The sequence below is a fragment of the Tetranychus urticae genome, chromosome 3, assembly GCF_039701765.1.
Source record: "Tetranychus urticae isolate SD_2017Ah chromosome 3, NJAU_TeUrti_SD_1.0, whole genome shotgun sequence".
Lineage (NCBI taxonomy): Eukaryota > Metazoa > Arthropoda > Arachnida > Trombidiformes > Tetranychidae > Tetranychus > Tetranychus urticae.
Window position 1 is genome coordinate 19,944,408 of NC_142960.1, and position 18,621 is coordinate 19,963,028.

Sequence of the window (18,621 nt, forward strand, 5' to 3'; positions counted from 1 at the left end):
CAGTCCCGTAGAGTTTGGAATTATTGATTAATCAAGTTTCAATTTTTTGCAATTTAAGGATAATTCTTCAGCATGCAGCCACAACATTTAGCCATGTATTTTTTATATGTAGGCAAAATGATAACGTGAAAAAACGTGCAATTGAATAATTTGCTATCCTTAATTTGAATATCAGTCGAGTTTTCCACCTTTACTTAGGGTTGCTTATTTTAACTATGAAAAATAAGATAATCAAATACAGAAGATTCAGCAATAAAATATTAGTTGATAATTGAACCTGATTCTTGTTCAAAGCAAATTATGCGTAAAATTTTGCTAGCTTGATAAAGTAATTAATTATTGGTAGGCATATTTCAGACCGATAGAGAAAATATAATCTAATCAAATGAATAAAAAACATCAGAGTAATTGTTTTCAATTATTCAAAGAACATTAAAATTAATTTCTTTTAATTTTCAGATAAGAATCTTGTTACACCATGACTATTCGCAAAAGCGTTAACAACGTGATTACAGGTTAACATGGATTCATAGAATGAGAGTTGACAGACTATAATTTTCAAAATATGGAAATAAAACTAATTAAACAATAAATGTTATTGTTTGCTTTGTAACGAATAAAAATACAAATCAATCAAATTATTAAACTCGTTTAGATTGTAAAATTTTCATGGTGTTTGTAGAGCCAGTGTCCTTTCTAAATCCAGTGACAACGATTACAGAATCGCCAGTTCGCATGAAATCGCGAGCTTTACCAAAATCAATAGCAGCTTGGATAAGCTCATCAACATCTTGAGGCCAGTCACCAGCTCGATCACCGGTGAAACAGATTGGTAAGAGTCCTCTCCATAAATGGACTTGGCATTATGCTATGCGATAGATTCCAAAGTATCATCCAAAACAGAAGTATGATCAATACCAAGTGAAGTTATTGAGAAGCATTTGGTTGTTTGACTTTGCCTCGAAATCCATCATTTGGCCATATAACATCTAATAAAGATGAATAATTAGAAATGGAATAAGAGAAAAAATTAGAACAGAGTTACATTGAAGCAAAAAATAATGACGCTTGGAATGAAATGAAGAAAGTGAACTATAAGATGATATTTATCTTTAATCTTGTCTAATCAAGAAATTAACGATTTACTCAGTTCAAATAACAAACTTATAATTCATCAAATCAAATGACAGATAAACAGTGTTTATGATGTGATAGACAATTCATACCGATAGACAGTTAGTCGTAATACTTACCAATTGTACATATTATTCCGGTTTGTCGAACAAGAGGTGGTTTAGAATCGATGTCCAAAGCAGCCAAATGCTCGAAACTGGAATTAGTGATGATGATTACTTTAGTCGTCACCAAAAGCAGTCATTTCAGCCGAATCTAGATCGATGAGTTCAGCACATTTTTGAGAAGTAGTTATTCGTGCCCAATTAATACTTAAATTAATTAGATAATTAAGAAAACCAGAAAAAAGTAGTAAAAATCCAGCAAAACAGAAAATAATGTAGAGGTATAAATTGGGAAGGTAATCGACACATAATTTTTTTAACTTGTAACCTTCAAAAACGAGTAGATAATCTGTTTCATTAGGCTTGATATTGAGCAATGGTGCAAATAATTTAAGATTTAACTGTTGTGAACTGTCAGTGACTTCACTTGGAGGTAGATGATTAGATCCATTGGGTTCTTCTTCCATTAAGTACGGCCCTCGCTACATAATCCTGACATTATGTAACAAATAAAGAGAGCAACGGTAAATGCAATAGTTAAGGCCAGGATAAGATAGAAGAGTACATAATTGGCAATGAAAACACATTCAACCAGACAACTTGTCGCAGATCCACAAAAAGTGCAGCTTGGTTGTCCTGAATAATGCGAAGTATTTCGACCTGTGGTCGACCAATCATCAGGTTGATTAGTATAATTGCAGATAGGAAAGCACAAAAAATGATGAACACCACTTTGAAATCATTGAACCTGAAGATAACAACAGAAGAAAAGAAAAATAAATAAATGGAATTAAAGAAGCTAAACTCGATATAATGATAATTGACAAAATTTACTTTAAAAGTTTTTTTGAACGACATAAAAGCTGTCTGTCTATATAAACAAATTCACTTTGCGATTTTCATAGCGTCAGATAATTATCCAACTTGGTTTCTCGTATTAAAAGTTACAAATAGCTAAATATTAATAGCCAAAGATAAAGTTTGAGAGAAACAAGATTACCATTGATAACCCTAGATCAAGGTGAGATCAATTTTATTTTTAAAAAAGATAAAAAAGGTCTTTTAAATGCAAAAATGAATACGATGACAAGTTATTAATTTGTTACTTACCATAGATATTTACGATGTAATAATTCAAATATTAATCTATCAGCTATGGCAGCTGATTCTAGAAGTGAAACTAGTATAATGGCAACACCACAAAGTGCCAAAATTGTGGCTAAAACGGTCCCATAAGGCATTCTTAGAAGGCATGATTTGAAACAAGCTTTTGATGAAGATTGTAGCATCGTGTTTAGTGAGAGTAAATGTTGTTTATCGGCAAATAATTAGAGATGATGGTTCAATGAAACTGAATAAACACTGTTAGAAGAGAAAATAGTTGTTATATTAAGGATGTTTATCGCTAAAGTGTTCCAGTCTACAAGGACTTGGCACTCTATCTGTTTCTGTATGGATTATATCGCCCATTTTAATGCAAATACTAATGAACAATATCACCAACCTTTACGTTTGTTTTGACACTCCAAGAATTAGCTGAACAATAGATCCAGATGGAATCCTAGACGGAAGAAATAAGTAGCTACACCTTATAGACATAAATCCAAAGTGGAGGTCATACAATTTAGATGCGATGACAAAGATGATTGAATAACAAACCACAAGAAACACGATTTGGACTGAAAAAGTGAACTTTTCAAAGTTAAGAGACCTAGACTTCAAGTTTTTGTACCAAAATGTGGACAAATTTTCAAATGGATAGACAGTCTAATAGAATATGCTGAATCTGAAAGAAAAAGCTAATTTAAATGAAATTTGATGGCTATTAGAAGGAACGAATGGATAAAAAAGTTAAAATTAAGTTAAATTAGTTTAATTAATTAGAAAGTAAATGAAGAGTGAAAAATATGAAAACAATGGATGCAAAATAAAACCAAGAGAGCAATTTTGAGTTTACTCTTTGGCAGATCCTCTTAAAATACAACTTTCTGACGCGCGATTTACAAATCTTATTTTTCCCAACAAAGTTTATTTTGTTTCTTGAAATTTTGAGATTTTAATAAGATTTTTCTAGCTTGATAAAGTAATTAATTATTGTTAGACATATTTCAGGCCGATAGAGAAAATATAATCTAATCAAATGAATAAAAAACATCAGAGTAATTTTTTTCAATTATTCAAAGAACATTAAAATTAATTTCTTTTAATTTTCAGATAAGAATCTTGTTACACCATGACTATTCGCAAGAGCGTGATTACAGGTTAACATGGCGAGAAACAGCAATAATAGGACAACGAGGTCGATATTTGGAGATGAGATGAGCAGTTCTACCAGTTGTTGTAAGCACAACAATTGCAGATGCCATACATTTAAGAGAGGCGTTTACTGCAGCAATTGCCATGGTCGTTGTTAAATCAGTTGGTGATGGTGTGTTGGCGCTCAGTTCAATGAAGATATGCTGTAAATGACAATAAGAGGAAAGACGGTGAGATAGTAAGAGTAAGGTAGATAAAGTGGAAATCAAGTTGCGGATGAGTGATGAACCAATACAAAAATGAAATTAACTCAGATCATTTTTTAAAAAATTGCATTTGCAAACAAAAAAAGATTGGATAAGTGAGAATAAAGATGATGAGAATTATAAATACCTTAGAGAACATAGCAGCTTCTAAACAAATAGCAGCCATACCATCACTAGTTCGCATGAAATTGCGAGCTTTACCAAAATCAATAGCAGCTTGGATAAGCTCATCAACATCTTGAGGCCAGTCACCAGCTCGATCACCGGTAATCTCGTGATCCGGTAATTATCTTTTTAACACCTTCCGGGTTTTTAATTTTAGAGATAATTTTAATGTCTTGGCGAAATGAGGAGAAACAACTTTGACTATATTTTTATAGTCCAAGTGTAAAATTTCAGCAGAGCATTTATCGATGTATTTATCTTTAGTAGTGACTTTGATGGTAGCTCCTCGAACTAATTCAACTTCAGCAGAAGGACCGCCAGCTAATAGAGTAGTTCTGATCTCAGGTCCCTTAGTATCCAAAGCAATTCCAACAGGATGCTCACCAACTCCATATTCAGCACTCAATTGCCTAACAGCTTCTCTAACATTGTCAATGGTTCCTTGATGATAGTCATAAGTTCCATGAGAGAAATTCATTCGAGCAATATTCATACCGGCTTTCATCATTTGAATAAGCTTTGGTACTTCTCGAGAGGCAGGACCTGAGTAAAGATAGTAAAGCAACCATTGATCAATTTATTTGTTTGGATTGAAATAGTTAATAAGTCAATTGGAAGTACTTATTTGTAAGATCCATTTAAAGGAAAAGACCACTCAAATCAATAAAACTATTTTTGCCAAGGTTATAGAAATAAAACATCAAATCAAATCTTGATTCAATATATTAATATTTAGTTCTATTTTGACCTTGACAGTAAACATATAAAAAATGTAAGAAGGACAGTTTGTCGTAATACTTACCGATTGTACATATTATTCCGGTTTGTCGAACAAGAGGTGGTCTAGAATCGATATCCAAAGCAGCCAAATGCTTGAGACTGGAATTATTTATTTCTTTTTCCAAGATCCATTTAAAGATGAAATGATGTATCAGGATTTATAAGTGCTAAGACATTGCCAACAAAAATTAGACTACCAGTGACTAGAACATGAAGCTTGAAATCATCCTGAACCCCATATTTTTCAATCAATTCATTTGAATCCAAGAAATCTAAAGCTTTATTTAAGCTTGAAAATTGGTGAAAATTATCAGGATTTCTGTTGAGGTCTTTTTGTATTGCTTGCCACATTTCTCTTGTTTTGTTGATTCTATCAGAGATCTTATCAATTTCAAATCGAGAATCCAGCATAATTTCAGGATAAATTGAAATATTTTCAATATAATTTGAAGGAAAAACAGCGACATCAAACGATTCCTGAGCAACTCTTTGAATCAAAGATTCATATTGGCGGAGACCGGCCGAAAAAAAGAATAAAATGCGGATTATTTTTTCATTGGATGACTGAAGATATGATTTTTGTTTAAACCAAATGCAACAATTATTTAAACTTTCAACAGTATGGGCACCATCCAGGAAATAATGAACCCTTCCTTTGGTAATTAGTTGACATCTACCAGGCCAATTTGTTTTTACTAATCCTGAAACTTCTTCTTTGTCCAGAGCGAAACCATTGCCTAACGCTATCAATTCTTTTGGATTAATCTCCGCAGAAGTCATCTTCAAATGAAAATACCGAGATATTTGTAAAGCAAGAGAGGCATTGACCCTTTGAACGTGACCATCAATACCTAAATTGATTTTATAAGGTGTAAGGTTTTCATAGTTTTCCATCGGTGGACAAATTATAACTTCAGTGTCTTTTTCAATTGACCGATTGCGAATAACTTGCATAGCTGGTTCAGGTTGAGAAGATGTGAAACAAACAACATTAGCTTTAATTATACCAGCCTTATGCCATGCGATAGATTCCAAAGTATCACCCAAAACAGAAGTATGATCAATACCAAGTGATGTTATACGTGTAACAATTGGTTTTGGGACAATATTTGTACAGTCGAATTCGCAACCAAAATAAAATTGAATCACCGTAAAATTGATTCAATGTAGGCACATGTTGAGCCTTCGCCTTTAGTTCAACAATATGAATAATATTAAGATTGTTCAAATTATCCAATTCTATATCGAGTCACTTCAAAAGTTCAGTGATTACATTGAGCTTCTTTCTTGCATCTTTCGTATTAGTAGGATTAAGCTTTTTCAAAACAGAAAAGCGCTGTCATATTCCATTAGCTTGGACAAAGTTTCCTTGTAACTAATGTTTGAATTTATCAATTCATTGGAAGTTTCTGTATTCCCATTGAGAAGCATTTGGGTGTTTGACTTTGCCTCGAAATCCATCATTTGGTCACATAAACAGCTAATAAAAATGAAAAATTAGAAACAGAATAAGAAAAAAAATTAGAACAGAGTTACATTGAAGCAAAAAATAATGATGCTTGAAATGAAATGATCAAGAAAGTGAACTATGAGAGGATATTTATCTTTAATCTTGTCTAATCAAGAAATTAACGATTTACTCAGTTCAAATAACAAACTTATAATTCATCATAACAGTATTTATATGAGAGACAACTCAAACATTTCATCAGACCATTAAAAAGAACAATAGATTTAGTTAGTACAAATGTACCTTAAGAGTTCATACTGTATTTACCTGTTAAAAGTTGGACTAATTTTCCAGCGTCGGACGCAAAACAGCATTAGCCTAACATAAAGTTGATTAGCAGTTACTAAATAAGATTACACCAAGTTAAAAATTTCAATGATTTAGGTAAACATTTCATTTTATACGATAAAAATTTGTAACGGGGTAAAGATTTAAACGGTAGACGAGATAGATTGTAAGAGTTGCATCGATGAGACTAGATGGATAATTGATTCATAAGGTAAACCTTCAAGTCAGTGAGATTAAAAAGATACTAGACAGTAAAGATGAATCTTAAATTGAGTTAGAGCTTAAGATCCAAACAAGAAGCACACTTAATAATAACAATTAGCAAGGTAAGATATTGATTAGGCAATAATAATATAAATCCAATAAATAAACAAGACAAATCAAAAAATCAATATGAAAGATCCTTTTTCACTTACCTAGTGAGTTTTAATCAAGTGGCTGCGACCTTAAAACTTGCTCCGATTAAATAATTTGAATCCAACAATGGTTCGTCAATCAATGTGAATGATGAAAATAATTAAGTTGAAAAAATTAAATATAAATTAGAATAAGTTATGATCAAAATGGTGGCGATGATTTAGTCAACTTCAACAAAACGTTTCTTCGCTATTCAAAACCACTGTTAGAGGTTTAGCAGCAAAACTTTTGTTGATTATTTTTCTTATAGATAGCTTGTCATGTAAGTGAGTGAGGAAAGGAAAAGATTGAGGGTTGGCAGTTATTTAAAGCAATTATAGAGTGACTGCTGATATGATTCAATAAATACAATATCATGATGTAAACTTACTTTAAGAAGCTCTGATGATGACCATCGTTTATCCACATCAACTTCGAGGCACTTGTCCAGAAATTCTTGAAATAAAACTGAAAGTTTATCCTTATCTTTAATTTCTGGTTTGCCAGTGGTGGCGATCAGATAAAGAGCCTAAAATAAATAAGATGAAAAAGTAAATAGAGATGAATGGTTACCAAAGAGATGATCAAAAGAAGTCCGTCAATCAAATGATAGAGAAAAAAAACAAGGAAGAAATTTCTTTTCAAAATTGGATGAATAATTTTTTGAAAAGTTAGGGCGTGAATATCCTAAGAGGATGTTCATTCAAACATGGAGGCTCTCCTTCAATCATTTCAATGGCTAATATTCCTAAAGACCAGATATCGACTTTTGGACCATACTGTTTTTTGTTGACTACTTCTGGAGCCATCTAATAAGGTGTACCAACAAGAGTTGTCCTCTTGTTATGTTCAGGGGAGATTTGAGCACAAAAACCAAAATCGGTTAATTTTACTGAGCCATCCATACCAAGGAGAATGTTATCTGACTTAATATCCCGGTGAATGACATCATTTGAGTGTAAAAATTCCAAAGCTTGTAAAATTTCTCTAAATTAAAAAGAAACAACTTAACCCTAACACCTAACCTTAACACAGCAGCAATTTGACCCTCATCCATGCAAGTTTCGGTAACAACGTCTACCAGAGACCCACCAGGTAAATACTCCATAACAACCCACAATTCATCACCAACCAAATATGAATCTAGATAATTAACAATATTCGGGTGCTTATTTTCCTTCATTACCAAAATTTCGTTTATTATAAGCTTCTGATTTGGTTGTTGAACAAGTTTCATTTGTTTAATTGCAACCTCCATTCCTGTTGATACTTCGATAGCAGTATAGACAACACCCGAGGCTCCTTGACCGATTTTTTCAATCGCTGAATATTTTCTATAAGGATCACCAATGGTCACTATGCTACGTAATTTATCCATAATTTCTTCATCGGACATTTTCTTTTTCTCGAGTAATCCGTTTTTATCTGGTTTACCTAGTTTACCAAGATTATTGGCATTTACTTTATCAGCACTTTTAATGTTGTTGGGCAAATAAGTTTGCTTGTTGTTATTTAAGTTATTAATATTATTGTTATTATTATTAATAGCAATATTAATATTATTATTCACACATTCCTTGGTAATTGTTTTGGTTTTGTTGACACTGTTATTTAACACGGTCATGTTGTTATTATGACCAGGTTTAGGATCTATTGAAAGGTTATTGACAGCATCGATGGTTTCATCTATGGTTGGATGAATGTTCAAGTTGTTATCTGAATTTTTAGGTGTCGTTGGAGGCTTATTCAGATGTTGCTAAGGGTGTTGTAGGTGAATTTACTTCTTTTGGTTGTGATGGAACTGAATTGTTTGCAGATACATTTAAAGATGGTGTAGTATTGTTAATGTTGGAAACTGAAACTGGAGAATTGGTTAACCCAGGAAATTTAGATTTACATATGGCCTTGTATAAATGGATTTTGTCTTCTCCGGACGAGTAGGTGGTGGTGGAGGTGGATGAGACGGAGGTGTTGTTTGTGCATGGTTCTCATCAATTGGTGAAGATCGTTGGTGAGGATCATCGATGTTATTACTATCACGACTACTGCTGCTATTACAACTGCTACTTCCACTACTCTTATCACCAATTGTTGTAAGATTAGATTGAATAGGGTAATTTGAATGGTGAACATGAGAAATATTTTGCTGATGTATTTGATGTTTCGTACAATGTGATTTAGTATTATCTTCTTCCGGAGTTGATGGTGGATTTGAACTGAGCGAAGATGTACATGATAAAGGTTCTTGTAAAGATTCACGAGGTGTACAGCTACTTCCATTAGATGAAGGACTTATTTTGATTAATGAATGGACTGGTGAGCTAGTTGCACTTAAATTTCCACTTCCAAGTCCGGCATCACTAGTGCAACTTGAGGCACAATTGGATAACTTTATGGCTTTGAGAAAAAGGTGACTTTTAACTGACTTTAAAACATCATTTGGAAACCAATAAACCTTGACTAACCAAGTTAGTAAGGTATGACTGGTAAAGAATGGAAATAAAAACTTTGAATTTGCATGGCGATTCACAGTCATGACACATTGTTACCAAATTAGATTTGTTTTTACGGAAATTTATTGGGCTTCAATTAAATATAATTTTTAGGGCATTTTTAATTTGTTATCCAATTCAAATGGGGCTAAGTTTAAGTTATCGTCGAAATCTCAAAGTTAATTTTGCTGGTGACCATCCAGAACTAAGCTTGTGTGAATGCAGTAAGCAAATGAGGGCTCATGAAATCAAATTAGGTCCAGTCTATTGAATCGGTAGAACAGTTAGGAATGAAAAAAATTTAAAAAATCATGCGAATTGTTGCCGAAAACCGACCAAAATGACGGAGCGCGAATTTGCCCGTTTCAAAAAATTGATGACGGTTGGACTGGTTCACAAAGGAAACTGACCTCAAATTTCGACATTTCCCTCATCTATTGTCAAGAATAATTAAAAAAAATCGGTATAAAAGCCTGGAAACGGATTGATTCACCCAAATCAGTCCTGGATTACAGTGTTTTTTTTGCGTTCTTTACCAGTCATACCTTAGTTAATCAATCAGAATAAGTATATTTAAACAACGATTGCGAGGTGATATGATAGTTAGATGCACGAGGGCGAAGCCCGAGTGTATTCACTATCATATCATAGTCTTTTTGGTTTATAACATAAAAAAGTATGAAATCATCAGTAGAATAAATTAAAGCTCATTTTCAATACCAACCTAATGATCAATTAATTGTCATGTATTTAGGTAGATTTCCAATTGTTTCACGGTTACTCGAATCATACCAATTGAGAACATCGAGAACAGCTTGAGGATTATTTTTCTGCTCTATTTTACTTATATTAGAGTGTTGAAGCATTTTATTTCAAGATTCTGGCATCCCGGTGAATTCACCTGTGTGGGCATCAAACCTAACATGAATAGTGTGCTCGAAATTGGTTGGTGATGAAATAAATGGTTTATGAACAAATGAAGAAGATTGATTGTGATTGCTTGAGCCATGAACTCCAAAATTTACATTACGATCTTTCTTGTCATTTTTATGAGATTTGCTTGGTGGAACTTTTAATCCTTTCTTAATTACTTTAGAGGCAACAGAGTTTCCTTTTTCAGGTTCCTTTGGTAAGGGACGGAGATCAACAGGAACTGAACTATTTGAATTGTATGGTTGATGTAATGGCGTATGGTAAAGTGATTGTTGGTGAGCATAGTTGACCGTTTGGTAATTAAGAGGATAATGGTGAGGAGAGGCAGGGTTACTATGATTTACAAAATGGCATTCTCGGCTATTACACAGCTTCGAATGGTTATTTTGTTGAGAGGTCAATCGAACAGGAGGTTGCGGTGGTTTGTCTTCCATGGTGTCACTAAGTTGTGCTGGAGATGAAAAATTTTGAGCCAAATAATGAGAAAATGTGATCAATTTGAAATAAGCCAAGGCAAGTAATGGATCAATTCCCACCAAACAATCAGCCCAGTAGTGGGGGACAAAATTAATAATTAACAATAATTGTATATATTACATGTAAAAGGTGTTTGTTTAAGTTTGTCATTTAACAAATTAAATCAGTTTGGTTATAGTTAGTTGATAATCTTTCTTACAGTTCATGGCACTGTTAAAAAATAAGATAATCAATGCAGAAGAGTCAGCAATAAAAATACTAGTTGATATTTGAACTAAATTCTTGTGCAAAGCAAATTATGCGTAAAATTTTGCTAGCTTGATAAAGTAATTAATTATTAGAGGTAGGCATATTTCAGACCGATAGAGAAAATATAATCCAATCAAATGAATAAAAAACATCAGAGTAATTGTTTTCAATTATTCAAAGAACATTAAAATTAATTTCTTTAATTTTCAGTTGAGAATCCTGTTACACCATGACTATTCGCAAGAGCGTGATTACAGGTTAACATACATTGCCAGAATGAGAGTTCACAGGCTATAATCTGGACTTAATAAATAAATAAATAAATAAATAAATGGGCTTGACGTGTTGTCTGTGCGTGGCGAGAAACAGCGATGATGGGACAACGAGGTCGATATTTGGAGATGAGATGAGCAGTTCTACCAGTTGTTGTAAGCACAACAATTGCAGATGCCATACATTTAAGAGAGGCGTTTACTGCAGCAATTGCCATGGTCGTTGTTAAATCAGTTGGTGATGGTGTGTTGGCGCTCAGTTCAATGAAGATATGCTGTAAATGACAATAAGAGGAAAGACGGTGAGATAGTAAGAGTAAGGTAGATAAAGTGGAAATCAAGTTGCGGATGAGTGATGAACCAATACAAAAATGAAATTAACTCAGATCATTTTTTAAAAAATTGCATTTGCAAACAAAAAAAAGATTGGACAAGTGAGAGTAAAGATGATGAGAATTATAAATACCTTAGAGAACATAGCAGCTTCAGCTTCTAAACAAATAGCTGCCATTACGGAAACAGCTTGGATTGGATATTCTCCTTTTGCTGTTTCACCAGAAAGCATAACACAATCAGCTCCATCTAAAACTGCATTGGCCACATCAGAACTTTCAGCTCGAGTGGGTCTAAGTTTTTTAATCATACTTTCTAACATTTGGGTTGCACAGATGACCGGTTTACCCACCATGTTGCATTTAGAGATCATCATTTTTTGTGCTAAGAAAACTTTCTCAGTAGGAATTTCTATACCCAAATCACCTCGAGCCACCATAATACCATCTGATTCTGCGATAATCTCGTCTATCTTTTTAACACCTTCATGGTTTTCAATTTTAGAGATAATTTTAATGTCTTTACCCTCCTCACCAAGTATTTTTCTGATTTCTTGAACACCGGCAGCATTACGGATAAAAGAGGCGAAAACCATATCCAGCCGAGGCCGCCCCTAACAGGTCGGCTGGAGGCTAGCGGATTTTCCACTTTTCGTCAGGTAGCTCATTGGAGTAACAAATAAATAATTTAACCAATACTTTTAAACACCAATTTATCGACAAGGTTTACTGTTGGTTCGTACTGTAGGTTGGTCGTTTTTACAAAAGTACTGAATCTCTGCATTACTTATCTGAGGTATAGGGCCATTTTCATGGATATTTTTAATCACTCCAACTCCACCTCCAAGCCTACGATAGTTCATAGAGCCTTTTAAATTCCATTGGTTTTTATCTGGATCGTATACTTCAAATGTTTTAAGATAAGTGTTTCCATCAAAACCACCAACAGCATACAAATAACCATTAACAACAGCTAAACCCACACCAGATCGTCGAGAAGTCATGGCCACAATTGGTTGCCATTGATTGGATCGAGGGTCATATCGTTCGGCAGAACTAAGTTCCATTGTATCATCTCGTCCTCCAACAGCATAAATCATATTATTATAAACAGCACAGCCCAAGTGCTTTCTTCTAGTACACATTGGTGCAACCATTGACCATTTATTAAATTGTGGATCGTACCTTTCAACTGTATTGAGAGGTGATGATCCATCAGATCCACCGACAGCGTATAAATATCCATTTAAAACAGCTACTGCAACGCCAAGTCTTTTAGTGCTCATCGGAGCAACTTTAGTCCAACGATTAGTGTTTGGGTCATATCTTAAAAAAGGAAGATGAAAATGATTATCAATTACTCAAAATTATATTTAAGAATACATAAAATTGATCCGATACATACTTTTCAACATAATTCAGACAAGAAACTCCATCTTGTCCACCAACTGCATACAAACAATCATTTAAAACAGCTACACCAACGCTAGTACGACAGGAGTCTGTTGGGGCTACATCGGTAGACCATTGATTTGTATGAGGATCATATCTGAAAGATGAGAAAAGAGGATTATAACACTAGTATTTTAAACTCGGGACTTGTGCTTTTTAATTTTACCTTTCAATTGAATTGAGATAAGATTGTCCGTCATGACCTCCAACAGCATAAAGAAGATCATTAAGAACACCGACGCCGACGCCACATCGGCGTTTACTCATCGGAGCTACCATTCTCCATTCATTTGTATTAGGATCATATCTTTCAACACTAGAAATGGCATCACCACTACACCAACCTCCAACTGCAAATAATACTTCGCCCTTCCTAATAGGTTTACGTGGTCTAAATCTTGATCCAATCATAATAGCTCTCTCATTTGGAAGCAAAAGATAATTTTTAGCTTCATCAACAAGATCTCGGCACACATCATCACTTTTGATTAAAATATCTGACCCAACGGTGCCAACTAAAAATTTAGCTGTTAATTGAGATAAACGTACATGCTCTAATACCAGACGTAAGTGTTGTCGTCGTTCAGCAACATTATATTTAACCCATGACATGATTGCGTTGTAAACTTGCTCTTCCAAACGCACATTCAGCTCATCACTAGAGATAATATCGATCAACTGGTGAACTGGAAGCAGTAGAAATTCTTCACTTTCAATGACTTCTTGAAATCTTTCTTGAGTAAATTTATCAGCATAATGGAAGAGTTTCTGACAAGAATGAGTATCAGCGAAAGCTCGGATTCCGAGGCAGTTACTAGGATCAAGTTGTCTTTTTAAAAATTCACAACAGACTTCTTGGATCTCTGTCATTTGAAGCAAACATGCAGCAGGCAGTAAAACTTGCACGTTACCTATTTAAGTAAGTAAAATATTGAATTAATTAAAGTGAAATGAAATTTTGATCAATAAACTCACCTTCTTCGACTACAATATGAGAAGTATATGCAAAATCTACTAATAATTCCATTGCATGCTCATCAATATCCTTGATTTCAACTTCAGCTTGACGGCTTTCTTGGAGCTCGCCGGTAAACATTGCATGGAAATAAGGACTACATGCAGATAATACAACTCGATGAGCTAAAATTTTCCTTTTTGACACAATTAAAACAACATCACATAATTCTCTCCTTTTTCGCAAAGAGTGTAATGCTTCTAAAGTGTATTTAGGATGTTTATCACTAAAGTGTTCCAGTCTACAAGGACTTGGCACTCTATCTGTTTCAGTATGGATTATATCGCCCATTTTAATGCAAATACCAATGAACAATGTCACCAACCTTCACGTTTGTTTTGACACTCCAAGAATTAGCTGAACAATAGATCCAGATGGAATCCTAGACGGAAGAAATAAGTAATTTAAGTAAATGAGTAAATGAAGAGTGAAAAGATATGAAACAATGGATGCAAAATAAAATCAAGAGAGCAATACTGAGTTTACTCTTTGACAGATCCTCTTAAAATACAACTTTCTGACGCGCGATTTACAAATCTTATTTTTCCCATCGAATGTTTGTTTTGTTTTTTAAAATTTTGTTTAAAACTCTGCTCTTTAAAATTACTTTAATCAAATTGTTTATGGTGTTTTCTTGATGGATGCATTAATTTGTCAATAAATTGAATTTTCAATCAATTTTCATCAATATCTATCTAATAAATGTTTCCTTTGTGACAGATGTTTAGTGTTTAAACCAGATAAACAAAGATTAGCTACTCTACCTCATGTATTGTCATTCAGTCACCATTGAGAAACTGCACTTAATTTTTTCAACGTCCACTATTTAGGAGGAGTTAGATCTACCTTTGCATTTCGTCGAATTTCATTCGATTTCTTCAAGTATCAAATGATCCGCAAAATGAGCTTAAGGCAACATTTAAGGGTAAATTTGATCAACTAAGGAAGAATGAAAATCCTGAATTCCGCTGCCCGACGAATAGTGTGAATAAGCTATTTCTAGCGAGGCCAGTTTTTCAATGGTGACTGTATTTGGTAAGTGACCCGTATTTATTTCAATCATTGCTTGAGCCAAATTTTGTTCAGATCTTATTTTAAAGCAGAAGAAAACTCAATTAAATACCAATAATTACAAAAATAGTGAGAAAAAAATTGTGAACCTAATAACCAATAAAATACCGTAATTTAGAAAAATATTTGTATACAAGATAAGTTAAAGTCCGAAGAGCATCAACACAATGAACGTAAAGAGAGAGAAAATTTGAACTGAATCAAATGAAATGATTATAAATTGACAATCAAACACTTAACTGAATCAAAAGATAATAAAGATCAGATCACAAGGTAAAATATTAATTAAACAATAATAATATAAATTCAATAAATAAACAAAACAAATCAAAAAATCAAAATGAAAGATCCTTTTTCACTTACCTAGTGAATTGTATTCAAGGTTATGGGCTTTGACCTTAAAACTTGCTCGAGTTAAATAATTTCATCCAACAATGGTTCGTCAATCAATGTGAATGATGTAAATAATTAAGTTGAAAAAATTAAATATTAATTAGAATAAGTGATGATTAAATAGTGATAATTCAAACAACTTCAATAAAACGTTGTTGAATATTTTTTCTAGCTTTAAGCAACAAAGCAGTGATAACATTGACTAATAGATAGCGTTACATGTAAAATGCTCTGAAAATAGCCAAATATTCCTGTCAAAATAGCATTTCTTTTAATCTGACAATTGTGAGCTTCAGAATATCAAGTTCAGATTTTGAAGCTTTCGTTCCTTGATTAGATTAACCCATTATCGAATTACCCCAACATGCCGGATCTTCAATTTGAAGCGATCTTTTTCAACACTCATTCCAATTTGATTATCGGGAAACTGTATGGTAGATGAAATGAAGCATCGCCTAAAAGGATTTCAACTTCGGCAGGACGGAAATATTTTGCATTCACTTTAACTCGGACGATTCCAGTTTCTTTTTCTTTACCCACCTCATCTAATCCTTTTCCTTCTCATTCAATGTTTTTACCGACATGTTTGAATGCTTCTTCAACAAACTCGCGAACACTTAATAATCGGAAGTTTACTTGGTGTAGGAGCTACAAGAATAATCAAAACCAAAGATATAATTATTTTCGTTCAAATTGAGTAACTTGATTTAAAGGTAAATATTATATCTACTGTCATCACCTTCAGTATTTTGATCTGAGCTTCAGGACCTCTAGTTAAGACTTTGAAGTTTCGTTCCTTGATTAGATTAACCTAGTTTACTTATTGATCTATTGACTGACTCATAGAAATATTTGAAAGAAAAAATACTTGAATTATTATGTTAATAACTTACTGTTAGAGATCAACTGACTCACGAAATGATTTACATATGTAAGTAATCAGTAGAGTAGAGTTTGGAATTATTGATTAATCATGCTTCAATTTTTTTCCATCTATTTAATGATAATTCTTCAACATTTAGCCATGTATTTTTTATGTGTAGGCAAAATGATAACGTGATCAGAGTAATTGTTTTCAATTATTCAAAGAACATTAAAATTAATTTCTTTAATTTTCAGATAAGAATCTTGTTACACCATGACTATTCGCAAAAGCGTTAACAACGTGATTACAGGTTAACATAGATTCACAGAATGAGAGTTGACAGACTATAATTTTCAAAATATGGAAATAAAACTAATTAAACAATAAATGTTATTGTTTGCTTTGTAACGAATAAAATACATAATTCAAATCGAATTATTAAACTCGTTAAGATCTTGATTGGATAATAATTGCTTTTAGGCATCACAAACAGTTTTTTTGTTCCTAGATAAATTATATTCTTGAGATTTATTTATTCAACTGTAACAATTCTCATGGTGTTTGTAGAGCCAGGACCCTTTCTCCATCCAGTGACAACGATTACAGAATCACCGGTTCGCATGAAATTGCGAGCTTTACCAAAATCAATAGCAGCTTGGATACGACCATCAACATCTTGAGGCCAGTCACCAGCTCGTTCACCGGTAAAATAGATTGGTAAGAGTCCTCGCCATAGATGGGCTTGACGTGTTGTTTGTGCGTGGCGAGAAACAGCGATGATGGGACAACGAGGTCGATATTTGGAGATGAGATGAGCAGTTCTACCAGTTGTTGTAAGCACAACAATTGCAGATGCCATACATTTAAGAGAGGCGTTTACTGCAGCAATTGCCATGGTCGTTGTTAAATCAGTTGGTGATGGTGTGTTGGCGCTCAGTTCAATGAAGATATGCTGTAAATGACAATAAGAGGAAAGACGGTGAGATAGTAAGAATAGTAAGTTACTAAGGTAGATAAAGTGGAAATTAAGTTGCGGATGAGTGATGAACCAATACAAAAGAGAAATTAACTCAGATCATTTTTTAAAAAATGGCATTTGCAAACAAAAAAAGATTGGATAAGTGAGAGTAAAGATGATGAGAATTATAAATACCTTTAATTCAACTTCAGCAGAAGGACCGCCAGCTAATAGAGTAGTTCTGATCTCGGGTCCCTTAGTATTCAAAGCAATTCCAACAGGATGCTCACCAACTCCATATTCAGCACTCAATTGCCTAACAGCTTCTCTAACATTGTCAATGGTTCCTTGATGATAGTCATAAGTTCCATGAGAGAAATTCATTCGAGCAATATTCATACCGGCTTTCATCATTTGAATAAGCTTCGGTACTTCTCGAGAGGCAGGACCTGAGTAAAGATAGTAAAGCAACCATTGATCAATTTATTTGTTTGGACTGAAATAGTTAATAAATACATTGGAAGTACTTATTTGTAAGATCCATTTAAAGGAAAAGACCACATCAATAAAACTATTTTGCCAAGGTTATAGAAATAAAACATCAAATCAAATCTTGATTCAATATATTAATATTTAGTTCTATTTTGACCTTGACAGGAAACATAAAATGAATTGTGAGAAGGACAGTTAGTCGTAATACTTACCGATTGTACATATTCCGGTTTGTCGAACAAGAGGTGGTTTAGAATCGATGAGGTGGCTTAAAACTTCGATTTATCCGCTAAGAGTTGGGACTTTGTGAGTTTTTAGGGGTATAAAAACTGATTACAAAATAACCGGTTACATTGCTTGCTTTGAGTGGCAATAATTTAATGGCGTCTATTAGCAGTAACTCAACAAAAAATCAACTTAGTGCTGGGAATTCAATTTCATCGAGCTGGTATAAAAAGTTGGAAAGTACAGCTAGATCATTCGAACTCGATCGTAGATTGGAAATAACCGATTTGATTGATGATATTAATAATCTATCATCTTTGTTTGACTCCAATACGGAGAGACAATCGTGTTCAAAGAGCTTTGTTGAATATATACCAGAATTAATAGCTCTTGTTACAAAATAAGAAAATTTATCCCAACTGGAAATGTTGTTTGCACCATTTAGCAGTTTAATATTTCTGGCACTGACGAGCTTCTTCAACTTGATGTTAAATGT

General features: G+C 33.4%; 5 protein-coding genes and 1 long non-coding RNA gene across 7 annotated transcripts; 1 reads left to right on the forward strand and 5 right to left on the reverse strand.

The window, feature by feature from the left end:
* Window positions 1-405: 405 nt before the first annotated feature.
* On the reverse strand, window positions 406-5,860 carry LOC149093567 (folylpolyglutamate synthase, mitochondrial-like; the record flags this gene model as incomplete). The annotated part of the gene is made up of 6 exons (XM_089269127.1): window positions 406-989; window positions 1,254-1,986; window positions 2,349-2,600; window positions 2,743-3,697; window positions 3,888-4,468; window positions 4,728-5,860. A coding segment is annotated over one exon (1,023 nt), but the record flags the coding sequence as incomplete, so codon positions are not given.
* Window positions 3,494-4,418, reverse strand: LOC107362836 (pyruvate kinase PKM-like). The gene is made up of 3 exons (XM_015929973.2): window positions 4,122-4,418; window positions 3,888-4,031; window positions 3,494-3,697 (listed from the first exon to the last, which is right to left on the reverse strand). The coding sequence occupies exons 1-3, from the start codon at window positions 4,416-4,418 to the stop codon at window positions 3,494-3,496; spliced, it is 645 nt and encodes a 214-aa protein (XP_015785459.2).
* Window positions 4,726-18,512, forward strand: LOC149093568 (uncharacterized). The gene is made up of 2 exons (XR_016199806.1): window positions 4,726-4,763; window positions 18,146-18,512. It is a non-coding gene; the product is annotated as an uncharacterized LOC149093568 (long non-coding RNA).
* On the reverse strand, window positions 6,920-10,876 carry LOC107363199 (serine/threonine-protein kinase PAK 3-like). The gene is given in 6 exon segments (XM_089268705.1): window positions 6,920-6,955; window positions 7,291-7,430; window positions 7,588-7,886; window positions 7,925-8,655; window positions 8,797-9,382; window positions 10,112-10,876. Coding segments are annotated over 6 exon segments (2,409 nt in total). The 5' UTR covers window positions 10,759-10,876; the 3' UTR covers window positions 6,920-6,949.
* On the reverse strand, window positions 11,211-18,290 carry LOC107363200 (pyruvate kinase PKM-like). The gene is made up of 5 exons (XM_089268706.1): window positions 18,113-18,290; window positions 17,604-17,857; window positions 16,986-17,402; window positions 11,789-12,268; window positions 11,211-11,597 (listed from the first exon to the last, which is right to left on the reverse strand). Exons 2-5 carry the CDS (start codon window positions 17,820-17,822, stop codon window positions 11,355-11,357), a joined length of 1,359 nt encoding a protein of 452 aa, XP_089124832.1. The 5' UTR covers window positions 17,823-17,857; window positions 18,113-18,290; the 3' UTR covers window positions 11,211-11,354.
* dbo (Kelch-like protein diablo) lies at window positions 12,354-15,775 on the reverse strand. Of its 2 annotated transcripts, XM_025161430.2 has the most exons (6): window positions 15,556-15,775; window positions 15,245-15,281; window positions 14,082-14,503; window positions 13,273-14,017; window positions 13,060-13,203; window positions 12,354-12,980 (listed from the first exon to the last, which is right to left on the reverse strand). In XM_025161430.2, the coding sequence occupies exons 3-6, from the start codon at window positions 14,410-14,412 to the stop codon at window positions 12,368-12,370; spliced, it is 1,833 nt and encodes a 610-aa protein (XP_025017198.1). In that variant the 5' UTR covers window positions 14,413-14,503; window positions 15,245-15,281; window positions 15,556-15,775; the 3' UTR covers window positions 12,354-12,367. The 2 variants fall into 2 exon arrangements, with proteins under 2 accessions (XP_025017198.1, XP_015787767.1); XM_015932281.3 differs by lacking the exon at window positions 15,245-15,281.
* Window positions 18,513-18,621: the final 109 nt, after the last annotated feature.

What these genes read in the sequence shown, in the direction of transcription:
- dbo (XM_015932281.3), bottom strand. Translation starts at nt 14,412, where the DNA reads ATGGGCGATATAATCCATACTGAAACAGATAGAGTGCCAAGTCCTTGT. An exon ending in TCATATTGTAGTCGAAGAAG is followed by an intron (nt 14,018 to 14,081) that starts GTGAGTTTATTG and finishes TTACTTAAATAG; the next exon opens with GTAACGTGCAAGTTTTACTG. An exon ending in TGTCTGAATTATGTTGAAAA is followed by an intron (nt 12,981 to 13,059) that starts GTATGTATCGGA and finishes TCCTTTTTTAAG; the next exon opens with ATATGACCCAAACACTAATC.
- LOC107362836 (XM_015929973.2), bottom strand. Translation starts at nt 4,418, where the DNA reads ATGAATATTGCTCGAATGAATTTCTCTCATGGAACTTATGACTATCAT. An exon ending in ACTATAAAAATATAGTCAAA is followed by an intron (nt 4,032 to 4,121) that starts GTTGTTTCTCCT and finishes CCGGATCACGAG; the next exon opens with ATTACCGGTGATCGAGCTGG. An exon ending in AAGCTGCTATGTTCTCTAAG is followed by an intron (nt 3,698 to 3,887) that starts GTATTTATAATT and finishes TGTCATTTACAG; the next exon opens with CATATCTTCATTGAACTGAG.
- LOC107363200 (XM_089268706.1), bottom strand. Translation starts at nt 17,822, where the DNA reads ATGATGAAAGCCGGTATGAATATTGCTCGAATGAATTTCTCTCATGGA. An exon ending in CTGCTGAAGTTGAATTAAAG is followed by an intron (nt 17,403 to 17,603) that starts GTATTTATAATT and finishes TGTCATTTACAG; the next exon opens with CATATCTTCATTGAACTGAG. An exon ending in TGAGAATTGTTACAGTTGAA is followed by an intron (nt 12,269 to 16,985) that starts TAAATAAATCTC and finishes CCGACCTGTTAG; the next exon opens with GGGCGGCCTCGGCTGGATAT.